Below are 19412 nucleotides of genomic sequence, written 5' to 3'. Positions count from 1 at the left end.
GAAATAGTTTGACTACTACAGTATATATTTAACTAAAGAAACAAATTTGAAATAATTATTAATATTTATCAATCAAAAGAATTATTAAAATTACATTTTCAAAATGAAGACAACCTGAAGAGTTAATTGATTTATGCCAGATTAATTCATATATTGTGAGGTAAAGCCTATATTTTGTAGCAAAATTAAGTCAAACTAGACTGTATAAACATTTATATTTGGTAGTTGTTTTTGCAGAGGTTCCATTAAACAACAAATTTCCATCATTGACGGAAGAGTTGACGGGAAAATGTTAAGGCTGTCCGTCATTTTGACGAGTTAAAAATTGGACCATTGCCACGTCAGCAGTAAATCCTTAAGTCATGCGCCACTTAGAGGGGCAGAGACAAAGAACAATGATGGGCAGATAATAAAAAATAAAAAAAGTCAGTGAACATAATGATTGACCAGAGCTGAAATTTCGGTCGGGCTTAAGCTCTTACCTCTGCTGAAGTCTTAAGTTTGAAATGCCCTCCGTCACAGGACTTTCATTTGACCACAAGATGGTATGCCTATTATACAGGCAACCAAATACAAGTGCTAATAAGCACAAGAAATAAATCAAACTACTGAGACTCAAAGTGACCAAAACGTACAATTTTTCTTCCCATTTGTCAATTATATATATGTAGAATATGTGGTTTCATATAGATAGATAGATAGATTGATAGATAGATACTTTATTTATCCCCGAAGGGAAATTCACATTTTATGGAAAACGTTATTATTTTTAATGACTTTGCTAACAAACAAAACATGTTTAATTACTTACAAGAAATCAGTTTGATTTGTATAATGCCAGCGCTGCTATCGGGGTGAGCGTGAATGGGTAAAGGTGAAGCACATTATATAGCGCTTTGGGAGACTATTTACATTTACCTTTGAAGAAACGGCGTTGATGTGATAGCAAAAAGCAAAGACAATTAATTATTTTTGGGGATTTTCTCCTTTTTGTAATAATTGTTAAGTCATGTTTATTTGTATAGCCCTTTATTCTCAAAGGGCTGCACAAATTACAGATTATTGCAAATCACAGACTATCATGACACCATCCCCTGATGTAAAACCTACATGAAGGCAAATAAAAACTCAAAAACCTCAACATGAGGAAAATGAAGAAACCTTGAGAAGGGACCGCACATGAGGTTGTTGGAAGTCAAACTACGATAACTCTAAGATTTTAAAACTAGCAGTGCTTACCTGGCAATTTTAAGTACTTTGGTGTAAATGTTGTGGAGAATTTCAGAAACAAGAAAAGGATTGCATTTTTAGATTTGGTTTTCGGCAACTTCTTGTAATGCAAATAACGTGGAAAAATATTGTGCTTTGTGAAACACAAATTGACAGAAGAGGAATATCCACCTCCCCTATTTATTAACACAAATTATATAATCCTAAAGAGAATTTGTCACTCTAAAAATTAGCTCAACAAATTCAGCCATTTTGCAACTGTGACAAATGAAACACATGAATACAAAACGGTTACTCCATAGGCAAATATAAAGAGCTGGCAACGATATCAAAGCGTATTTCGAAAGGCAAGCCATACAAACACTTCAATACGAATGACCATATCTACAATGAGTCCCAATGAAAATGTATTTGTATGTCGTTGATCTCAAAGAGGAGTAGCTGGAACAGAGGCAGCCGTGGCAACATTCACATGATGCATGCTTAGGTCCAGGGATTGACTTTCTTCTATAACCGGAGGACTCTTCTTCATGGCCTCCAGCTTTTCAATGAGTTGGCTGTGGAGTTCTTTGACAGGATCGCTGCTCTGTGAATATCAACAAATATCAACACAACAAACGTTAGGTCATGAAATGTATTTAAATTAACGGTTAATTCTGGACTGCAGATCGCACGTGCTTATAAGTCGCATGCTTAAATTTAAGAACGGAACTCAAATGTTGACCATCTACGAAACGCACCACATTTTGAGCCGCAGGCTTAAACATCCATAAATTTGAACTAAATCACGTTCATTGGCTGCAGGGCAGCAACGCCCCTGCACGCCTTAAGTATTTTCAGCTGCGCTATTTCCCCCCCCCCTGATTTACCGAGGTCACTTGTTTTCAGATTGATCAAGATGGCAATTACAAAGACGAGCACACATTCAAGATGGCGATTACAAAGACGAGCACACATTTACTTTTGCGCCCACCCCGAAAAACCTGTATGCGAGCTGTGTCGCGTAAATGTGAGCCCTATATTTTAAGACAACAGCGCCAGGGCAACCATAATGCCAGATTGCAACCCGGACGTGGTTTTTTGTGGTTCTTAGGTGGTTTCCACGGTAGTGGACCGAATTGGAATAGCTTGCCATTTTTCCTCAAGGATTAAGGGCAACTCCGTGACATGACCACTTTTAGCGGTTTTGCTACTTGGCAGGTTTTAATCGTGCATTGTGTTCTGCATTTTGATTGGCCAAACAGTCGTCCCCGCCCCTTTTCGTACTGTGTGTCAATAACGTTGCATGACAAACCTAAATTACATATGCGCAAATTAGTTTCCATTTTGAGTTTCTCGAAAAGCTATCGTGTCAAGAAAACTTTAGGGACTGACAAAAGCACCAGAGGGCAGAGGAACATGCTTTTTATGGCTGTCAAAGATGGACTTTTCAACATGCTAAAGCAAGGTGAGAGTATTTTTACACCAAATAAAGTGGCAAATGTCCTGAAATTATTCATCTATTTTTTTGAATATAGTGCAATACAGCAGCAAAATTATTTTTAAAATTATAGTTTGACAGTAAAGAAGTTATTTTTAAAAAACAAAAAGGTTTATAGAGTACAGTCCTTTTATTTATTAAACAAAATGCTTGAGCCTGTAAATAGGGTTTGTTATTTGGTTTTGAAGTATAACAGATTCTTGTGATTAAGGGCTGTACAAAAAAACATGACTTAATAAATAAAGCGTTATACTTTGCAGATTTTGACTATCAACGGTCCTTTATAAAACGCGATTGAGCAAAAAAAACGAGAGATTATTGTACGACAACTAGCATAGCTGTGTGAGAGACGCTGAAGCCCAACCTGCTGAGGAGGTTCCAGAGTTTTCACCAAGGTTTCCATATATGAAGGCAAGACCTTGTGGTGCAGATGCAACAGCATACGTAAAGTGTGTCTGTGGACATTCTCTTTACTGTAAAATGCAAACAGAAAAAGCATTACGCACATCAAGTTGCATGTCTAATCATTTTAGAGCTGCCAAAAAAGGTTGGATGGGAAAATATATTTCTAAAATTATGACAACATATAATTTCAGAAGAGGTGCAAACCTGGAAAACATTGTCAACAGGAAGCCATCAAAAACGGTTGAACAGAATTCCTCTCCTCCAAACTCATCGGAGAGCAGTGTGAGGTGTCCAGTGAGCAAATGGAGAAAAAGGTCACCAAAAGCCATGTCATTGTAGGTCTCCACTGAAAAGAAAAGGTAGTTTAATTCCTTTTCAGAGCATCTATCTATCTATCTATCTATCTATCTATCTACCTACCTACCCTGGTCATATCCCCCGAGAGGGATGACCGACAGCAAGACAAACACATACAAAAACAAAGAAAAGAAAAAAAAGGGAAAAAGTAGCAAATAACACAAAAAATTTGGGGCTATGGCCGACCCAAATGCCCAAACACCAAACAAGTTAAGCAAGTCGTCATCTAAGTTGACCAACTCACTTTCGTCCCTCCAAATGAAACGGTACACAAGAAAGCAGCCGTGTCACTCGGGTCAGGGTGACACAACACACTCTTCTGTTCAACAGCAGGGCCTGACAGCTTTCACTGGTTTACCCCTGCCGCATCATACAAGTGCCCTGCCCATCCCTTAGAACAAGTCTAAACATCACACTATACTTTTACAACACCTCTCCACTCATTCCTATCATCAACAAGAGCTCTAGCTTCCACTATATTTAGACCTCTTTCCTGCAGTGCACTCATAACACCATCCATCCACGTCAATTAGAGCCTCCCTCTTGGTCTTCTTCCATTTACTTCTGCTCTGTAGATCCTCTTCAACATTCGCTCCTCATCTATTCTCTTCATGTGTCCAAACCAACCGAGTACTCTCTTATCCACACGCTTGCTCAGTTCCACTATTACTCCAGTTCTGTCTATCACAATTTCATTTCTCAATCTATCCAATCTTGCCACTCATAACATACTCCTCAAACTCTTCATCTCAAAAACATTTAATTTCCTTCTGAAAACTGAGGTTAGGCTCCAAGTCTCTGCACCATACAACACAGTCGGAACAATCACACTCTCATACAGTCCCCTCTTAAAATCCATACTCATACTCTTGTTGCTCATCACTCTCCTCAGAGCACCCAAAACCTTGCTTCCTTGATTCACTCAGTGCAATACCTCGCACTCCATTCCACCAACTGCAGCCACATCACAACCCAAGAACCTAAAGCTTTCAACTACTTCCAGCACCTGTCCATGCAACCTTATTTCAGAACATAAAGAACAACTTATCGAAACATATCGACAAGACAATATTTAACTATAGTTCATTTCACTGCAAGAAAGCCTAGATATACAGTTTAAAAACCTATAACCTTAACTATTAGTCCCAGCTGAAACTTATTTGGGTTAATAAAAATTACTTTAAAGTGTGTGTGAAACTGAGAATTATGGTATTGATTGAATTAAAGTAAATAAACACTATTGATAAGGATCCAATACAGATAGTCTTGGCTTGGAAATGTCGTGATTATTGATTACTTGCACCCCTTGCCTTAGTTTATAACAACTGACCAAAATGTCTGAACTTTTATTAAGCTCCTAAGATCTGTTGTCCACCTGCTTGGACGGAAATGAACCAAACAAGAAGCTCAGGTCTGAGGAGGATAGATCGATAAGTACAATGCAATCTAACAATAAAAAAAGTGCCGAAAATACAAATGCTGTGTGAAAATGTCATTTGGACAACTAAAATTCCTTCCATTACACAATATTTTGAAAATAAGGTTAGCAGAGTGTAAACACAATTGGATCCAATTAGAAAGTTACAAGGCATGTATAATCTTAAAATCCACTAAGACCCTTATCATAGTGCTTGTAAAATGGGGAAGACGGTATCGATTCCAGGACATTAATATGAATCATATGCAAGTACTTGCTCAGTATCAATAATATTGATAGTCGGCCTACTCTTTAAATTTTTGCAGGTTTGTGTGGTTTCCCACACCAACATCTAAATGTTTGTTTGATTTTCTTACTGGAATAAATAGGTATTGTCTGTTAGGGTATTGTATAGGAGTGCAACCACATTATTTCTGCTGTTTCATTTAAAGGTCGGGGTAACGATATTTAGGGGGAAAAAAGTCAAAAAAGAAAGTCAAGCCATGTTTATTTGTGACGCCCTTAATCACAAAGAGTCTCAAAGGGCTGCACAGACCAACAGATTACTGCAAAATACAGACTGTTATGACACCATCCCCTGGTCTAAAATCCTACATGAGGGCAAGGAAAAACTCAAAAACCTCAGCATGAGGAAAATGAAGAAACATTGAGAAGGGACTTCACATGAGGATGTTGCAATAACAAATAATACACGGATATTGTCAACATGAAAAAAGAGGAAAAAAGAAAGGAAATATTGCGGGATATAAATCTGATTTACTTGCAAAAAGCTTCATCGTGTATACCAGTTTGTCAGTTGAAAGAAGAGTAAGTACAAAATTCTTCCTGGCTAAAGAGGAGTCAGAAGATTGCTCTTTGCATATTTCATTAGGCGTTAAAAGTGAAAACAGTGAACTTACCAATATTGTAACCATTTTCTAAAAAATGTTTAAAAAATATAATGAAATTAAAAAGTACAATCGAATTTGTTACTATGGTTTTGTTTTTTACTGTACTACCTCCTGAGCAACAGCCACATTAAATAATGATTACTATTGAAGAGGCTTTCATCAAAACAACTTTTAAACTTGCGACAATATCCAGTAGCCTTTCTCGACAACTTAAATGTTAAAAATGAAACCGGACATAAGAATTACGCTACAATTTGTGACATTTTCTACCGTCTGTCTTCCATGAGATTATTTTAAATAAAGTGTACCTTGGCTCAAAAAAGGTTAAATCATACTGCTTTGATGTAATGTAGATTCAATGACAAAATTAGGTGGCCCTGTTCTCTATTTGTAAGAAAGAAATGGCAGGTGCTCACCTAGGGCAGGCATCAACCTTTGTAAAGCATTCTTATTTCTCAACTTGGCGATGTGAAGAATGTAATAAAGACCCATTTCACAGGCAACTCTGTTCTCCTGCAAATACCTGAAACAGATCAAACCACAACTATGTTTTCAAACAAGCACTAAAGTGTGCTAGTGTGTCAAGGTAATACATCATTTCTTTAAGTGTTAGAATAGACTGACAAAAAATATATATTTGGACGATCAAAGCAATGCTTCCAAATACGCATTCTCAATATTTTGGCCCTTAAACAATGCATGCTCACGGTGTTCACTAGGGCTGCAACAATTCTACAATCTAGAATAGAAACACTTGATTAGGAATTTCATTGTCATCTATTGTCACCAGAAACTCCATGAGTATAATCGCTCCTTAAAGTCGCTTACGCACAATTGCGAATAGCGTCCGTCTAGAGCGGTGACAGAATCACACTGAAATTATGGCGTCAACATTAACTACGCTTACGAAAACCTTTTTATTTAAGTCTGGGAGCATTTTAGCCTGGATACAGCCAATAAAAAGCCTACTTGCAAAGTTTGCAAAGCAGACCTTGCGTATCAGAACGGTAAATTGGTGACGCATAAACATTTACAAAGCACGTCGAACAGTTGAAAACAACAGAGCCTGACTTGCTTTGGTAAGATTCAAATAACATTCAAGCCAATACTGTTTGTTACTAATTAGCGCAAAGGGCACACAGTGTATTATTCATTTCTAAAAAAAAAAAAAAAAAAACTTATGTTTTTACTAATATGTTGTAACCAAATCATTACCAGGTTAATTGTGGCTTTTCCCCAACATCAGTATTGTCACACGGTGCTGCAAATCCATGCTGAGGTCCGGCAAATCTCTGAAGGGTGGGAAAGGGAAGGACCCTAGCAGGCTAAACTTATTCAAGATACAACACAGGAAATTGTTCCCCGATGACCCTGATGGTTAAAAGAGCCCTAAACCGTGAAACTGTGGAAAGTAGTGTTGAATAAACTCAGTCAACCAGTAAAAAAAATAATAATTTTACTAGAAAACCCCAATGACCCGGCACCGGTGAGTTATTTATAGAACAAGTCCGCTGGCACCTCTGCTGTTATTAAGGGGCAACCTGATGCCCGTAGGCACCACGTTGGAGACACCATGCCCTAGTTATAAACGTGCTAGAAGGCTTTGGAGGAAAAATGCACTGCAAGGTCCGACTCTTCTCTGAAAAATGGAAGGACACTTTACACCAACAACAAAAGCGACCAGATGATGAAAGTGCCGTATCAGAGTCAGATCAGGAGCCTTCTCCTGCTACTGGAAACCATTACCATCTGTTTAATGAGGGGACCAATCCCCAAACCCCAAAAACGGCCTGGAGAGGCATGGGCACCGCGTGCTGTACTTGCCAAAGACACACCACAGTATGCGGTGCCCCAATGACCCAGGCTATTAAGAGATTCATGAACTGTAAATTAATTTAGGATAAAATAACTTGATTTGGGTATGAATTCTTACCTGGTGAAGGAATCTGGCAACGTAGTAGGGTAGGCCTGTGTGGTCTTCTCTTCACTGGGAAGTTTCTGCTCCACACTGAAAGTGTGGTCATCAACAACCACTGACATCATGGCAGGCAGAAAGCGGGTCATTAACTCCAAATCCTGAATGAGTGTGTGCATAATTAGAGAAAAATATTTCCAATGTGTGCATCGAAACCACACCAAACAAGTCTCGCACAATTTTGAATGAATGGGACGATCCAACATACCAAACGTGGTTCTTTGAAGACTTGGCTGTCAATCATATCCCATGCTCCTTGACCAAGGGACAACATCCTCAAAAGTAACATCAGATCAGGACTGTCCTGATGACAAACACATCAACTATGTGTTAGGTAGATAATTTATTCTGTTTTTCGGACAATAACAACTGCTTATAATGTCTTTGTTTCTGTTACATAAAAACGGGGGGATGTTCAGGAAATAATTTATTCTGGTTTCATTATCTGGCATCTGCAAAAAGGTTTGATCAGGACGCCAGGGTTGTTAGTTATTTTGTCTATTATTATTGCGCACAGTTGTTTAAAATTTCGGTTTGCTGTTATTGTTTAGACTGTTGTTTGTTATTTTGCCTTTTGTGACCTAGGTACCTTATTGTTACTATTAACCAATCATGTTATGTTTTTTTTTTAATTTCCACACACCTTAGGGCTGATATGATTTTTGTAACCTATGACATTTAGTAAAAAAGGTACAGGGGAGGGCCTTTAGAACAGTTGGAAATTTCTTATCTGAGTTCTGGTCTCCCCTGTTCTCCTTGCAAGTTCTACATTTATTGATGTTTTCTCTCCTTATTTTGTGTTGAAAACAATGTTTGCTAAAAACAAAGTTGTTTTCAAAAATCTGACATCGAAAGACAAAAAAAAACCAAAAACAAGCACCTACAATGGCTAATAAATAAATAGCTACGGTTGGACTCAATGTCCAAATCAACAAACGAGTTAACCTTGGACAAAAGAAGGTATTAAAACTATACAATTTTCCAGGTTCATTCTTTGATATTCGGTTGTCTATGAATTTTACAATGCGGTATTTTTTGACTGAGATATATAAATGAAATCTGATTAAATATAGATTAACAAAAAAATGGTACTGGTGTTGGAGTTGAAATAGGATCCAGACACCTTTATTTTTCAATAATATTGATTAAAACAAACTCGTCTTAAACAAAACTGACTCTCAACAGCTTTTGCATTTTTATGCATGTAAAGTGCTAAATACAAATATCAAAAAGTAATTTTAGACTGAATACTGTAATTGCAGTTCTTCTCCCCCAAATCATGCAGCTCCAAACAGATTTATTATGTCCACTGGTATGAATAACAATATAAATGAGGAGCTGTTTAAGTGACATTAATGTATAGACTAGGCAACTTACTACAAAAACCACTATTTCCCAATATCTTAAATAGCTATAGTTGTAATGATGGTTGGCAAATGGCTATGCGATCATTTTTTTTATGGTAAGTGCCACAAGCGAGCACGAATGACTTTCTCACCCTAGGTAATGCATCCTGGCTGAGAAGCTCTTGAAGGTTCCTCATGATAGTCAGCACCAAGGTGTTTGAAGCAAATGGGTCACATAAGATCATTGACAGGTCCCTGAAAAATACACAACGCCTCAAAATTATGTATCCACAAAGCTATGCCTGGTCAGTCCAATTTGCTATTACCCAAGTACTTGTTCTTGTCCTCTTTTGACTCCGTCTAAAAACCCTTGCAATTCCCTTGCCCGCTTTCCATCTACAAACTTCTCACGAATGCAGGCATCCAAGCACCACGTGAACTGTTTAATTCACAAAGTGAAAGAAATAAAACACAACAAATGTAAACTACCTTTATTGTGCCACCCAAAGATTAGCATAGTTTCACGATGTAAAAGCTTTAACGTGTCCACAAAATAAAGAACAAACAAGCTCACTCAAACGCACACATATAAGACAATGTACTTTTTACCTTGTGGCATGGATCGACAGAACAGATCTCACTGATGTCCAAGTCATGGAGAGACATCAGCAATTCTGCTCTCAGAGTACAGTAATGGACATTTCGAGTCCGTAGAAAGAGTGTTCTCAGAAACTGTAAAACCATATCATAAAGCTTTACGTTTTTCCCAATCATCTGGGTCAGTTTTAGGACCACCTATTGCACACATACATATAAAACAGTCAAACACATGGGTAGGACAAGGTGCTCGGATACTGCACATACTGCTACTTCCACCTACCTCGCCTTGACGTCGCATTTTTGGAGACAAGCTGAAGAAATTATGCAGAATAGAGAGATCACTACTGAATAGAGCTGCTTCCTTTTCTACAATATACTGCTTTAGGAGAGGGGACACCTCATCTCCAAACAGGGCCTGGTTGTCCTGCCAGATCTGCCTTTTCACCTCCACAGAGCACACTTTGTAAAGATCCTTATCAGCCATCACCATCTTGAGTTTCTTCTCAGGTACCTGGAGGGGTTTCACAATTTGTGAGATGTTTTTTTTAACTTTCTAGACCTTAAGCAGTAGAAAGCATTAGCACAACCCGAGCACATTTAACAAACTGTACTGTCCAATCATCTTGAATATCTTTCCTGATAATAATTAGATGATGAAGAAAACAATGACACATAATTTAAAAGAAATAAAAATGATCACCCTAAAGCGTGAGAAAACAATTCCCCTTTAAAATTGAACATAAAATTTAAAAACGCAGCAAAAAGATCAATTTTGCTTAACTAAAATTCTAGTAGCTCCAAAGACCTCTCCTACACTTGCATGTATGATTGAGTTTTTCTGAAAGCTGAGTTGATGGCGATGGAGTATCACACTACTACATTTGTCATTCACCTTTTCTGGTTTCCTGACTATATAAAATATGCGGGAATTGCCAAAGATCAAGAAAGATATATACTGAAGAGCATACAGGCACACAAGGACACAAAAGAAGCACTGCTGCTGAGAAACACTGCTAGGGTAAATTATCATGGACCAAAAACACTGAGCTCCCTGAAAAAAAAAAGAGTGGAAACGTGGTTAATAAGGGGAGAATACATTCTCATCTCTAGGACAGGAAGGGGGTGCAACAATTTGACTTAGTAATTGACACTAACATAAACCTTTACAAAAGGGAGAACTGCAAAGAGAATCAATCTGACTACAGACAGCACAGCATGAAGACGGCATTTTTCTTTTAGCTGCAATAAAACAGGCAGCACAAGCACATGGGAGAATGAAGAACACAATAGTCAATCTATGATTAAATATTTTTTTACTATTTCTAAAGACAAATCTCAGTTTTTTGCTATTTCTTTTATTTCTTTTTTTTGCACTGTTTTATTTGTAAATATTCAATTTATGCAAAAATAAAAAATGACACAAAATGGAGGTCTTTTTAGAATAGCAGAAACAATGTATTTATATTTATTTTAATTTTAGTGTGAATGTATGAGTGCCTGAATAATATGTTGCAATTCACAATTGTTTTTTGTTGCTGCACTAAGAAACATAAAAACAACAACAAACATGTTATTTTACTTTCTAACACTTACCTTGGGTAAATGTTTCAGAACTTGCATCACCACTGGTTGAATGGATGGCATTTTGACGAGTGGAAAGCTTTTCTCGAGTAACTCTTCAAGCTTACCATATCTATGCATGTATGAAAAACAAATCACATAAACAATCACATTTGGACTTGCACCTCTCGAGGCTAACATAAATAACATCATAATGAATCTGGATGACAAGCGGGTGGTACTTTATAGATAGGTCAGAGCATTTATTTTTACCTGGAATACTGTACACCTGCACAAGGAAACTTTTAGTGTTCAGACATATAAGGACACAAAACAATTCCAAATATCACACCTGTCCTCCTCCTTGCCCTCAGCGATAGTAGCTACTCTCTCCATTAGCTTTTCTCTGAGTTCATCAAAGACTGACTGGTGAAACTCCAGTCGGGGTGTTCCATGAAGATCAAGAAAAGGAAGGGCAGACTGTAGAGTTGGCAACAAGATGCCATTTTCCAACTACAGAGAGAAATAATTGTTATGAGTGCATTATTGTCAGTTTGATATAGGCAAAAATCACACTCATGCTAAAAACTAACATTTGTGTTTTGACCAAAATAGCCGCCCTATTTTTGAATTATGTTTCGGATATTGCGCTGGCGTAATTATGGCACAAACTCACGCCATACCAGTCCTAATGTAATAATTTAGGGATGAGTGCACACTTCCTGGCAGGGGAAAAGTAATAAACATGGCAGCACCATCTACATTCATATGAAAATTAGTGGTACACAGTTTGCTACCAAAGCCTACAATAGACTAAGTTTGATACTACTGGTGCTAGGAAGTAGATCCATCCATCCATTTTATGTAACGCTTAACCTCACCAGGGTGGCGGGGACGCAGGAGCCCACCCAAGCCATATTTGGGCAGTAGGCAGGGGACACCGTTAACTGGTTGCCAGCCAGTCACAAGGCACACAGAGATGGACAACTCACTCACTCATTTTCTAGCTAGCAGATCTTTTATCATATTTATAACATTAACAATGTTATTATATGTTGTCCCACCAACACTAACAATGTATATACAGGGATGTGATTTGACCAAAGTGAAATTATCTGAAAATTAGCGGGGGGGGGGGGGGGGGGGGGTGATTGCTAGCTGGGGGGGGGGGGGGAAACCAGGTAGGACCAGGGCAGTAAAAAGTACAATAAGTATAGGCCCTACAGTAAAGTGTTGGTGTAATGTACACATGAAAATCTATTATTGTAATTGTTAAATATTTATGGCCATTTTTATTACGTTATAATATTTTCGAAAAAAATGGGAAAACTGTCAAATAAATTTGAAAAGTTTACCACCTACCTCAAAATTCACGACTCTATCAGCAACTGGTACAGGTTGTTGGGGTGGATCACGTCTCTTTATTACCGCTTCCGATTGTGATGTCAATAAGGGATGGAGGCCGTAAAGTTTTGGAGTTTTCGTTTGGGCACCGAAACTTCCAGCGATGGAATAATTTGTCGTTCTTGACTGGAGTTCTTTCACGTGTTTTTTGCTCTTTGCGTGACTTTCAAGAGCTTTGAAACCTCTCCCACCATAGTCGATGGTATCATGACACCAAATGCAAAGTGCTTTCCCGGCACGATCGATCTTCCGAATAAAGTCATTGAACAAATTCGTCACAGTCTTCTTTCCAACATTCGTAGATAATTCCTTCTCCAACCAGTCCCATCGAAACTTGTTTTTTACAATCTTATCAATTTCTTTAGCTCGCGGAGCATCTTTGCGTTCGATCACGGACATCTTTCTTTAAACACCCGGCAAAAACGTGTGAGAAATGAACAATGGCACACTCCTATAACAAGCGCGTTTATTGGTCAACACGAGACTTCAACCAATCGCAAGTACGTTTCATTTCAGTTACGGAAACACTCAAATGGCATGCTGTCGAGACGAAATCGTTTTTTTTTACCAATTAAAACACCGGAAATTTTAAAATTTTATTTTTGGAGATAAAAAAAGCGGAATTCCGCGAATTAGCGGAAAAATCACATCCCTGTATATAAGGTGGTGTTTGTAACTTCAAAATATTCTCTTTGCTGACGCCATTTTCTGGCTAAAATCATCATTGCAGCCTCTGTGAAACGCCTTTTGTTGCGCGCACAAGTGCATGATTTTCTTTAACATGCTTGAATAAACTCTTTTTAATTTTCTTAGTGGGTGGTCGGTTGGCATTTGACTGTATTTGAAACAGTCCTTTTCTTACTATCACCATTTTTGTCCTAGAATCACTCTATCCCCCCACACCTGGCAGCTTGCACATATTTTGTGCTTGTTTGAGATGTCACTATCCACGAATCATAATCCTTTTCTGTCAATCGGCTAATACAAACTGACATGTACTCCGCCGTTCTGCCTCAAGAATGCGCGCAGCTTAGCTACATCATACTTGTTTACAAACACAGAAAGGGGTCAAAAGGCCTGGTTCGTTGTTGTGCGTAAAAAAATAAGAAACAGACAAACTTCATGAAATATGTTAAGAAAAGCGGTGCAAGAGTGAGCTCCAGCTTGCACCAATAAAACCTTTACTCAAAAAGCGCGCACAAAGCTTTACTTTTAATTGTTTTTCGCATTACTACATCGATATACAAAGCAAATCACATTGCCAGAGGCGGTGGTAACCAGCTATGATATATTCTAAGTATATATTTTGCGGTATGACCTCTCACAAACAGACAACAATCCTAATTTCACTTCAAATTAATCGTGTTACCTGAAATTGATCGATAGCTTTCAATGGCTCTGTGCAGTTGGTGAGAGTTTCTTTAAGGTCCTCGCCGTTCGATATTCCGAGCTCGGGCAAACCACCAAACATTTTTGCTTCCATTGATACATTAATTTTTTCATGCAAAGTTATAATAAATATATTTACTCGTGGAAGCTCACACGAGCGGTTTAGCCCACTCAAGGCGGAGGACTCTCTGAATGGTCCCTACAATGGCAGTCCTTCAGAAACAAAAATGGACAAAAGTTCCGCTTGGGTTTTTTTCGTTTGGGATTTTAATTGAAACAAAATCGGTACCATCAGACTTTTTTTTTAAAATTACCACTAAAATAATTACCAAGGTTTTTAAGCCTCAACTATTCAGTGTATTTAAACAAATTAAACTGCACATAATATCTATCTATCTATCTATCTATCTATCTATCTATCTATCTATCTATCTATCTATCTATCTATCTATCTATCTATCTATCTATCTATCTATCTATCTATCTATCTATCTATCTATCTATCTATCTATCTATCTATCTATCTATCTATCTATCTATCTATCTATCTATCTATCTATCTACCTTGGTCATATCCCTCAAGAGGGGTGACAGACAGCAAGACAACACATACAATAACAAAGAAAATAAAAGGGAAAAAAATAGCAAAAAAACACAAAATGTTTTGGGACCATGGCCAACCCAATTGCCCAAACACCCAAACAAGTTAGGCACCTCGGCACCTAAGTTGGTCATACTTTCTTCCCTCAAGATGAAATGGGACACCAGAAAGCGGCCATGTCACTCGGGTCAGGGTGACACAACACACTCTTTTGTTCAACAGCAGGGCCCGACAGCTTTCACTGGTTTACCCCTGCCGCATCATACGGGTGCCCAGCCCATCCTTAAGAACGCGTCCACAATCCCACTATCCTTTCACAACACCTCTCCACTCCTTTCTATCACCAACAAGAGCTCTAGATTCCATTATATTTAGACCTCTTTCCTGCAGTGCACTCATAACACCATTCATCCACGTCAATCGTGGATGAATGAATTTCTAAGAATATTTAGATGTTAGAAAAATACGGTATATATGTAAAAAATGTGTCTGATTTTGCTTTGTGTTATTTTCCGTGTAAAAAATGTACTCAAAATTAATACTATATTCAATGCTGCAAAATTTTACATATAGGCTACTTGTAGTTTACGTAAGGTCCGTTGATTGCATAATTGCATCTGTCATTTTGTCATAATTCGTGAGGAAATAGTATTGCTGTCAAGTGATGTGTTTTATTGCTGTCGATCAAGGATGCTTGTCAAATTGCCATCAGAGCCTTGATTAATTTGTATATTATTGCTGTTTGTTAAGGATTATGTGTGCAGTTTCCTTATGCGTGTGAAGATACGCATGACATTGTTGTAAAGCCTTTAAGTATATTTATTCCTGAACAGCAAGCAAACAAGAACACGGCTACATTCAGTACAACATGGTATTTAACAATAGCAATATGAAAAATATGGTGCGTGCGTATTGACGTCACACAATCGAAAACGTCTTACCGCAATATCACGAGTAAGAGTGCTATTAAATTCAATTTAATAGTCAATTGTCAATCTAATTGACAAATCTCAACACTGTTTTTGAGATTCTAAAAAGTTATATCAATGATGTATTTGACAAGGGTAGTGGAAATAGTGTACCGTGTAGTACTTCTGCAGTCGGATTTTAAGAAACTCTCCCAACTACATCCAACTACAGAAAATGACAATGCCAGGTGTAATTTGTGAGATTAAGTGGTCTGCTACTGTGGCAGGACAATACATTTACCTAAACACATGGAAAAAAACTAACCCTGCATAGAGCAATGAGCTGCAACCGAAAATGTAAACATTTTAGTATTCAAATAAATCCGTAAATCTGTTGTCACGCCAATGAGAGACAACTGACACTTTATTTACATTACTGTCTTTATTTTCAAAATATTGTACAATGGAAGGTTTTTTAATTCTCTATTTGACATTGTTCCACAGTATTTGTATTTTCGTCCGAGTGCTGCTTTTTGGTTCGACTCTTTTGGCTTTTGAAAAAATATATCAAACTGTTAAAGTTTGCAATGTAGTTATTTGATTTAAAAAATGAATTATTGTGAGTGCCTAAAATATTTGTGCTGTTTTTTTTAAATAATTGCAATTATAAACCGACTAAAGTGGGGAGGGTTCAATCATCCAATGATCATGACATTTCCAAGCAAAAAGTATCGATGTCGGACGATGTGCTGTGCTGTCCGTGTTGACCTATACTACATTTTTTTTACTTGGCTCAGATCAATACCAAACTTCTTCGTACTGTACCGCCCATCGAGTTAATGGAACTTTGCCTTAACCAAGATGGCCGAAGTAAAGGCACGTTAAACAACTGGCGCGACACGATGACGTCACATCTGACGAACAAAGCCTCTGATGTGTACAAAAAACTGAATAGGGTGGAATGTCAGCTGACGACCCTCAATCAGGAAGAGTCGTCTGCTTTTGCAACATTCACCTCATAAAATAATGTCTAATTGTGACAGTCCCTCAATTTTTTACACGTAGTAACTCTGAACGGATACAATGTTTGTTGGAGACGACGAAGACGGAGACTTTCTGTCACCCGCAGGCGGGTGAGTCAAAGTTTTCCCCTTTGAATCGACGATAATAATTGTGTTAGCAAACGAGTCTACTTAGTGACTAAGGGTCTTAAAATTCAATCCATCAGCGATTCAAACATGTCAGTAGTTGCTGAATACTTTTGTAAACAGACCCCGTCTCCCCCTCCTCCAACCGTCTTTATTCAATAACATTTTGTGGCGAAAACGATCGGGGAACCCTGTCACGTATCACGTTTGCATCATAGATAGATAGATAGATACTTTATTCATCCCCGAAGGGAAATTCACATTTCCAGCAGCATCCCTGAGCTGAGAACAGTACAATAATAAAGCCAAAAGAATACAATATACAAATACCCAGTGTGACGTGCAAATGCCCACTGTAGCGTGTTATATAGAATAGCTAAATAGTGCTACACAGAATACATATTGCAGTAAGATTCGGTAATATCCAATGTAGGTGGTGTGGTTTAATGTGGGCCTTTACTCTGCCGGGTGGAGTTAAAGAGCCTCATGGCATGAGGAAGAAAAGATCTCTTCAGTCTGTCCGTAGTACAAGACAGTGACAGCAGTCTGTCGCTGAAACTGCTCTTCTGTCTGGAGATAATGCTGTGTAGTGGATGCGATGGATTGTCCATGATTGACCTCAGCTTTTTCAGTGCTCGTCTCTCAGCTACTGTTGTTAGGCTGTCCAGCTCTTTACCCACAACAGAGCTCGCTTTCCTAGCCAGTTTATTGAGATGAGACTCAAAACAACAGATTTACTCCATAATTTCCCTTTTTTAAATTATAATTTGAATCGAAGTGTAAAATAGATTCTGTATTTAAAAGGAAACACCAAATCTTTCTTTTCCGTTACTCCAAAATTACATTTCACAAAAAAAAATATTCCAAACGTCAATTAATTTTCCAATGAATGGCATTCAGTTTTAAAAGGAAACTTGACTATCTTAAAGGGAAGTATGTATTATTTAGCACCTCTAAGTGGCAAAAACTTAATTCATAGAAAAAAGTACTGATTTAATTAATGAGCAAAAATACATGAAGTATCACATAAACGTGAATTTTCTAAATACTCATTGGTCAAGAAATTATCTTTTTTTTTGTCATGACGCTAGCCTTAAGAGATCTGACACAATTGTCCGTGAAATTGCTTCTACGAGTACCTAAAAACCTCAAAAAGAATGGGCAAAAAATGGTCAAGTACAATGATGCGTTTTGCTGACTTTGAGTGTCGGTAGTTTTTATTCTTCCTTATGCTCTCTAGCACTTATTTTCAGCTGAACTGCATCAGCGGTCACCAACCTTTTTGAAGTTGAGGGCTACTTTTTTAACTGATTAGATAGATAGATAGATAGATAGATACTTTATTCATCCCCGAAGGGAAGATTAGTGCGAGTTGACCAGTCTGATGAACATTTGTAAAATGATAACTTATCATGTTTTTACTATATTGTTACTATGCTATACCCACTTTGTAATTTCTTAGAAGTAGAGTTAGAATAAGCTTAGTCAACTACGGAGGCATAATGCCAGTCAGAAATAAAATTTCCTAGAATAATACTAATTAACTGATGAGCTATTTTCAAAACCTGTTGGCAGGATTACTCAGGTGTACTTAGGGGCTACCTTGTGCCCCTGGGCATTACGTTGGACACCCCTGATCTACACCATCCAGCAACATTTAGTGGTCAAATAGTGCACACTGTCTCTTTAAATGTAACACGAGCATCCTCAACGAAATGGAATCAATACAAAAATACACTGGAGATTTCCTATAACGTTACTAGTTTTAAATCACAGTAGTTTGACATGGACTTTAGGACATGGTGATTGCTGAGTAGGAAGAAATACATTATTTTTTATTTACATTGGAATCATTAGTAAAGTCACATTTATTTGTATAGCCCTTGATCGCATAGAACAGGGATCAGGAACCCTTTTGACTTAAAAGAGTCATGAAAGCAATTTTTTTTAAAGCCACACCATACAGACAAAATTCAAAAACCACCAAACCCGCTCTACAAACAAAAGCTAATTCTTCAGCACATTTTATTTCACAGTGTGACATTTAATCATTTGATAAAATCTATCAAATAACAATAATGCCAGAGCCTGTGTGCTATGACAAAGATACCACTTAAAATGTTTCTCTCCTGCATTTTTTAAAGATCATTGAGGCTCATTTTGACCATATTTTTTATCGTACATAATGGTTTCAAAACAAGCTGCAAGCAGTTTCTTTGTAAAAATGTCAGGAAATACTGCACGAGAAGGAAATAAATACATTGAGGCAGTTGCCCTGTGTGTGCAAAGATCCGCTTACCACTCACCGAATCAAAAAACTTGTGTACTTGGCTGGTGTTTTCGTGTGTACAGTTTGTTCTGTGGGTTTTCATCATACCGTGTCTCAAAAGTGAACATTCATTGTTTAATACGTTTCAATATACAAGATTCCATAGAGCCAAAATGGCGTCTGTTGGTGTAACACAATGAGGAAACTGTAGTTTAAATTTTGCCCTATATATTTTGGCCTGAACAAAGCACCTGCTGTGATGTTCGGGCTTGCATACACTAAAATTTTGAAGTCACAAATAAGATTAACACTTTCTTCATTTTATTTCCGAGCCAAAAACCATATCTAGCTCTCGACTCATACATTCCCAACCCTTGATATAGAGTCTCAAAGGGCTGCACAGGCCCACAAC

The 19412-nt window shown here is 37.7% G+C and overlaps 2 protein-coding genes across 3 annotated transcripts in view; one reads left to right on the top strand and one right to left on the bottom strand.

Annotated features, from left to right (window-relative positions):
• Positions 1-1396: 1396 nt before the first annotated feature.
• nelfb (negative elongation factor complex member B) lies at positions 1397-14287 on the bottom strand. The gene is made up of 13 exons (XM_088336222.1): positions 14055-14287; positions 11634-11794; positions 11315-11414; positions 10002-10232; positions 9731-9916; positions 9448-9560; positions 9274-9376; positions 7984-8079; positions 7734-7876; positions 6217-6323; positions 3320-3461; positions 3075-3183; positions 1397-1816 (listed from the first exon to the last, which is right to left on the bottom strand). The coding sequence occupies exons 1-13, from the start codon at positions 14166-14168 to the stop codon at positions 1658-1660; spliced, it is 1764 nt and encodes a 587-aa protein (XP_088192348.1). The 5' UTR covers positions 14169-14287; the 3' UTR covers positions 1397-1657.
• Positions 14288-16517: 2230 nt separating this feature from the next.
• The window catches only part of fkbp15b (FKBP prolyl isomerase family member 15b), a 34877-nt gene continuing 31982 nt past the window's right edge, over positions 16518-19412 (top strand). For both annotated transcript variants that reach the window (XM_088336208.1, XM_088336207.1), the window contains exon 1: positions 16518-16716. In XM_088336208.1, the coding sequence (XP_088192334.1) occupies positions 16667-16716 (50 nt within the window). In that variant the 5' untranslated portion in view covers positions 16518-16666. The remainder of the gene's footprint in view (positions 16717-19412) is intronic.

The sequence above is a fragment of the Urocampus carinirostris genome, chromosome 5 (genome assembly GCF_059441175.1).
Source record: "Urocampus carinirostris isolate Australia breed hairy pipefish chromosome 5, RoL_Ucar_1.0, whole genome shotgun sequence".
In the NCBI taxonomy this organism is placed as follows: domain Eukaryota; kingdom Metazoa; phylum Chordata; class Actinopteri; order Syngnathiformes; family Syngnathidae; genus Urocampus; species Urocampus carinirostris.
This window is presented reverse-complemented; position numbering and strand designations above follow the sequence as displayed.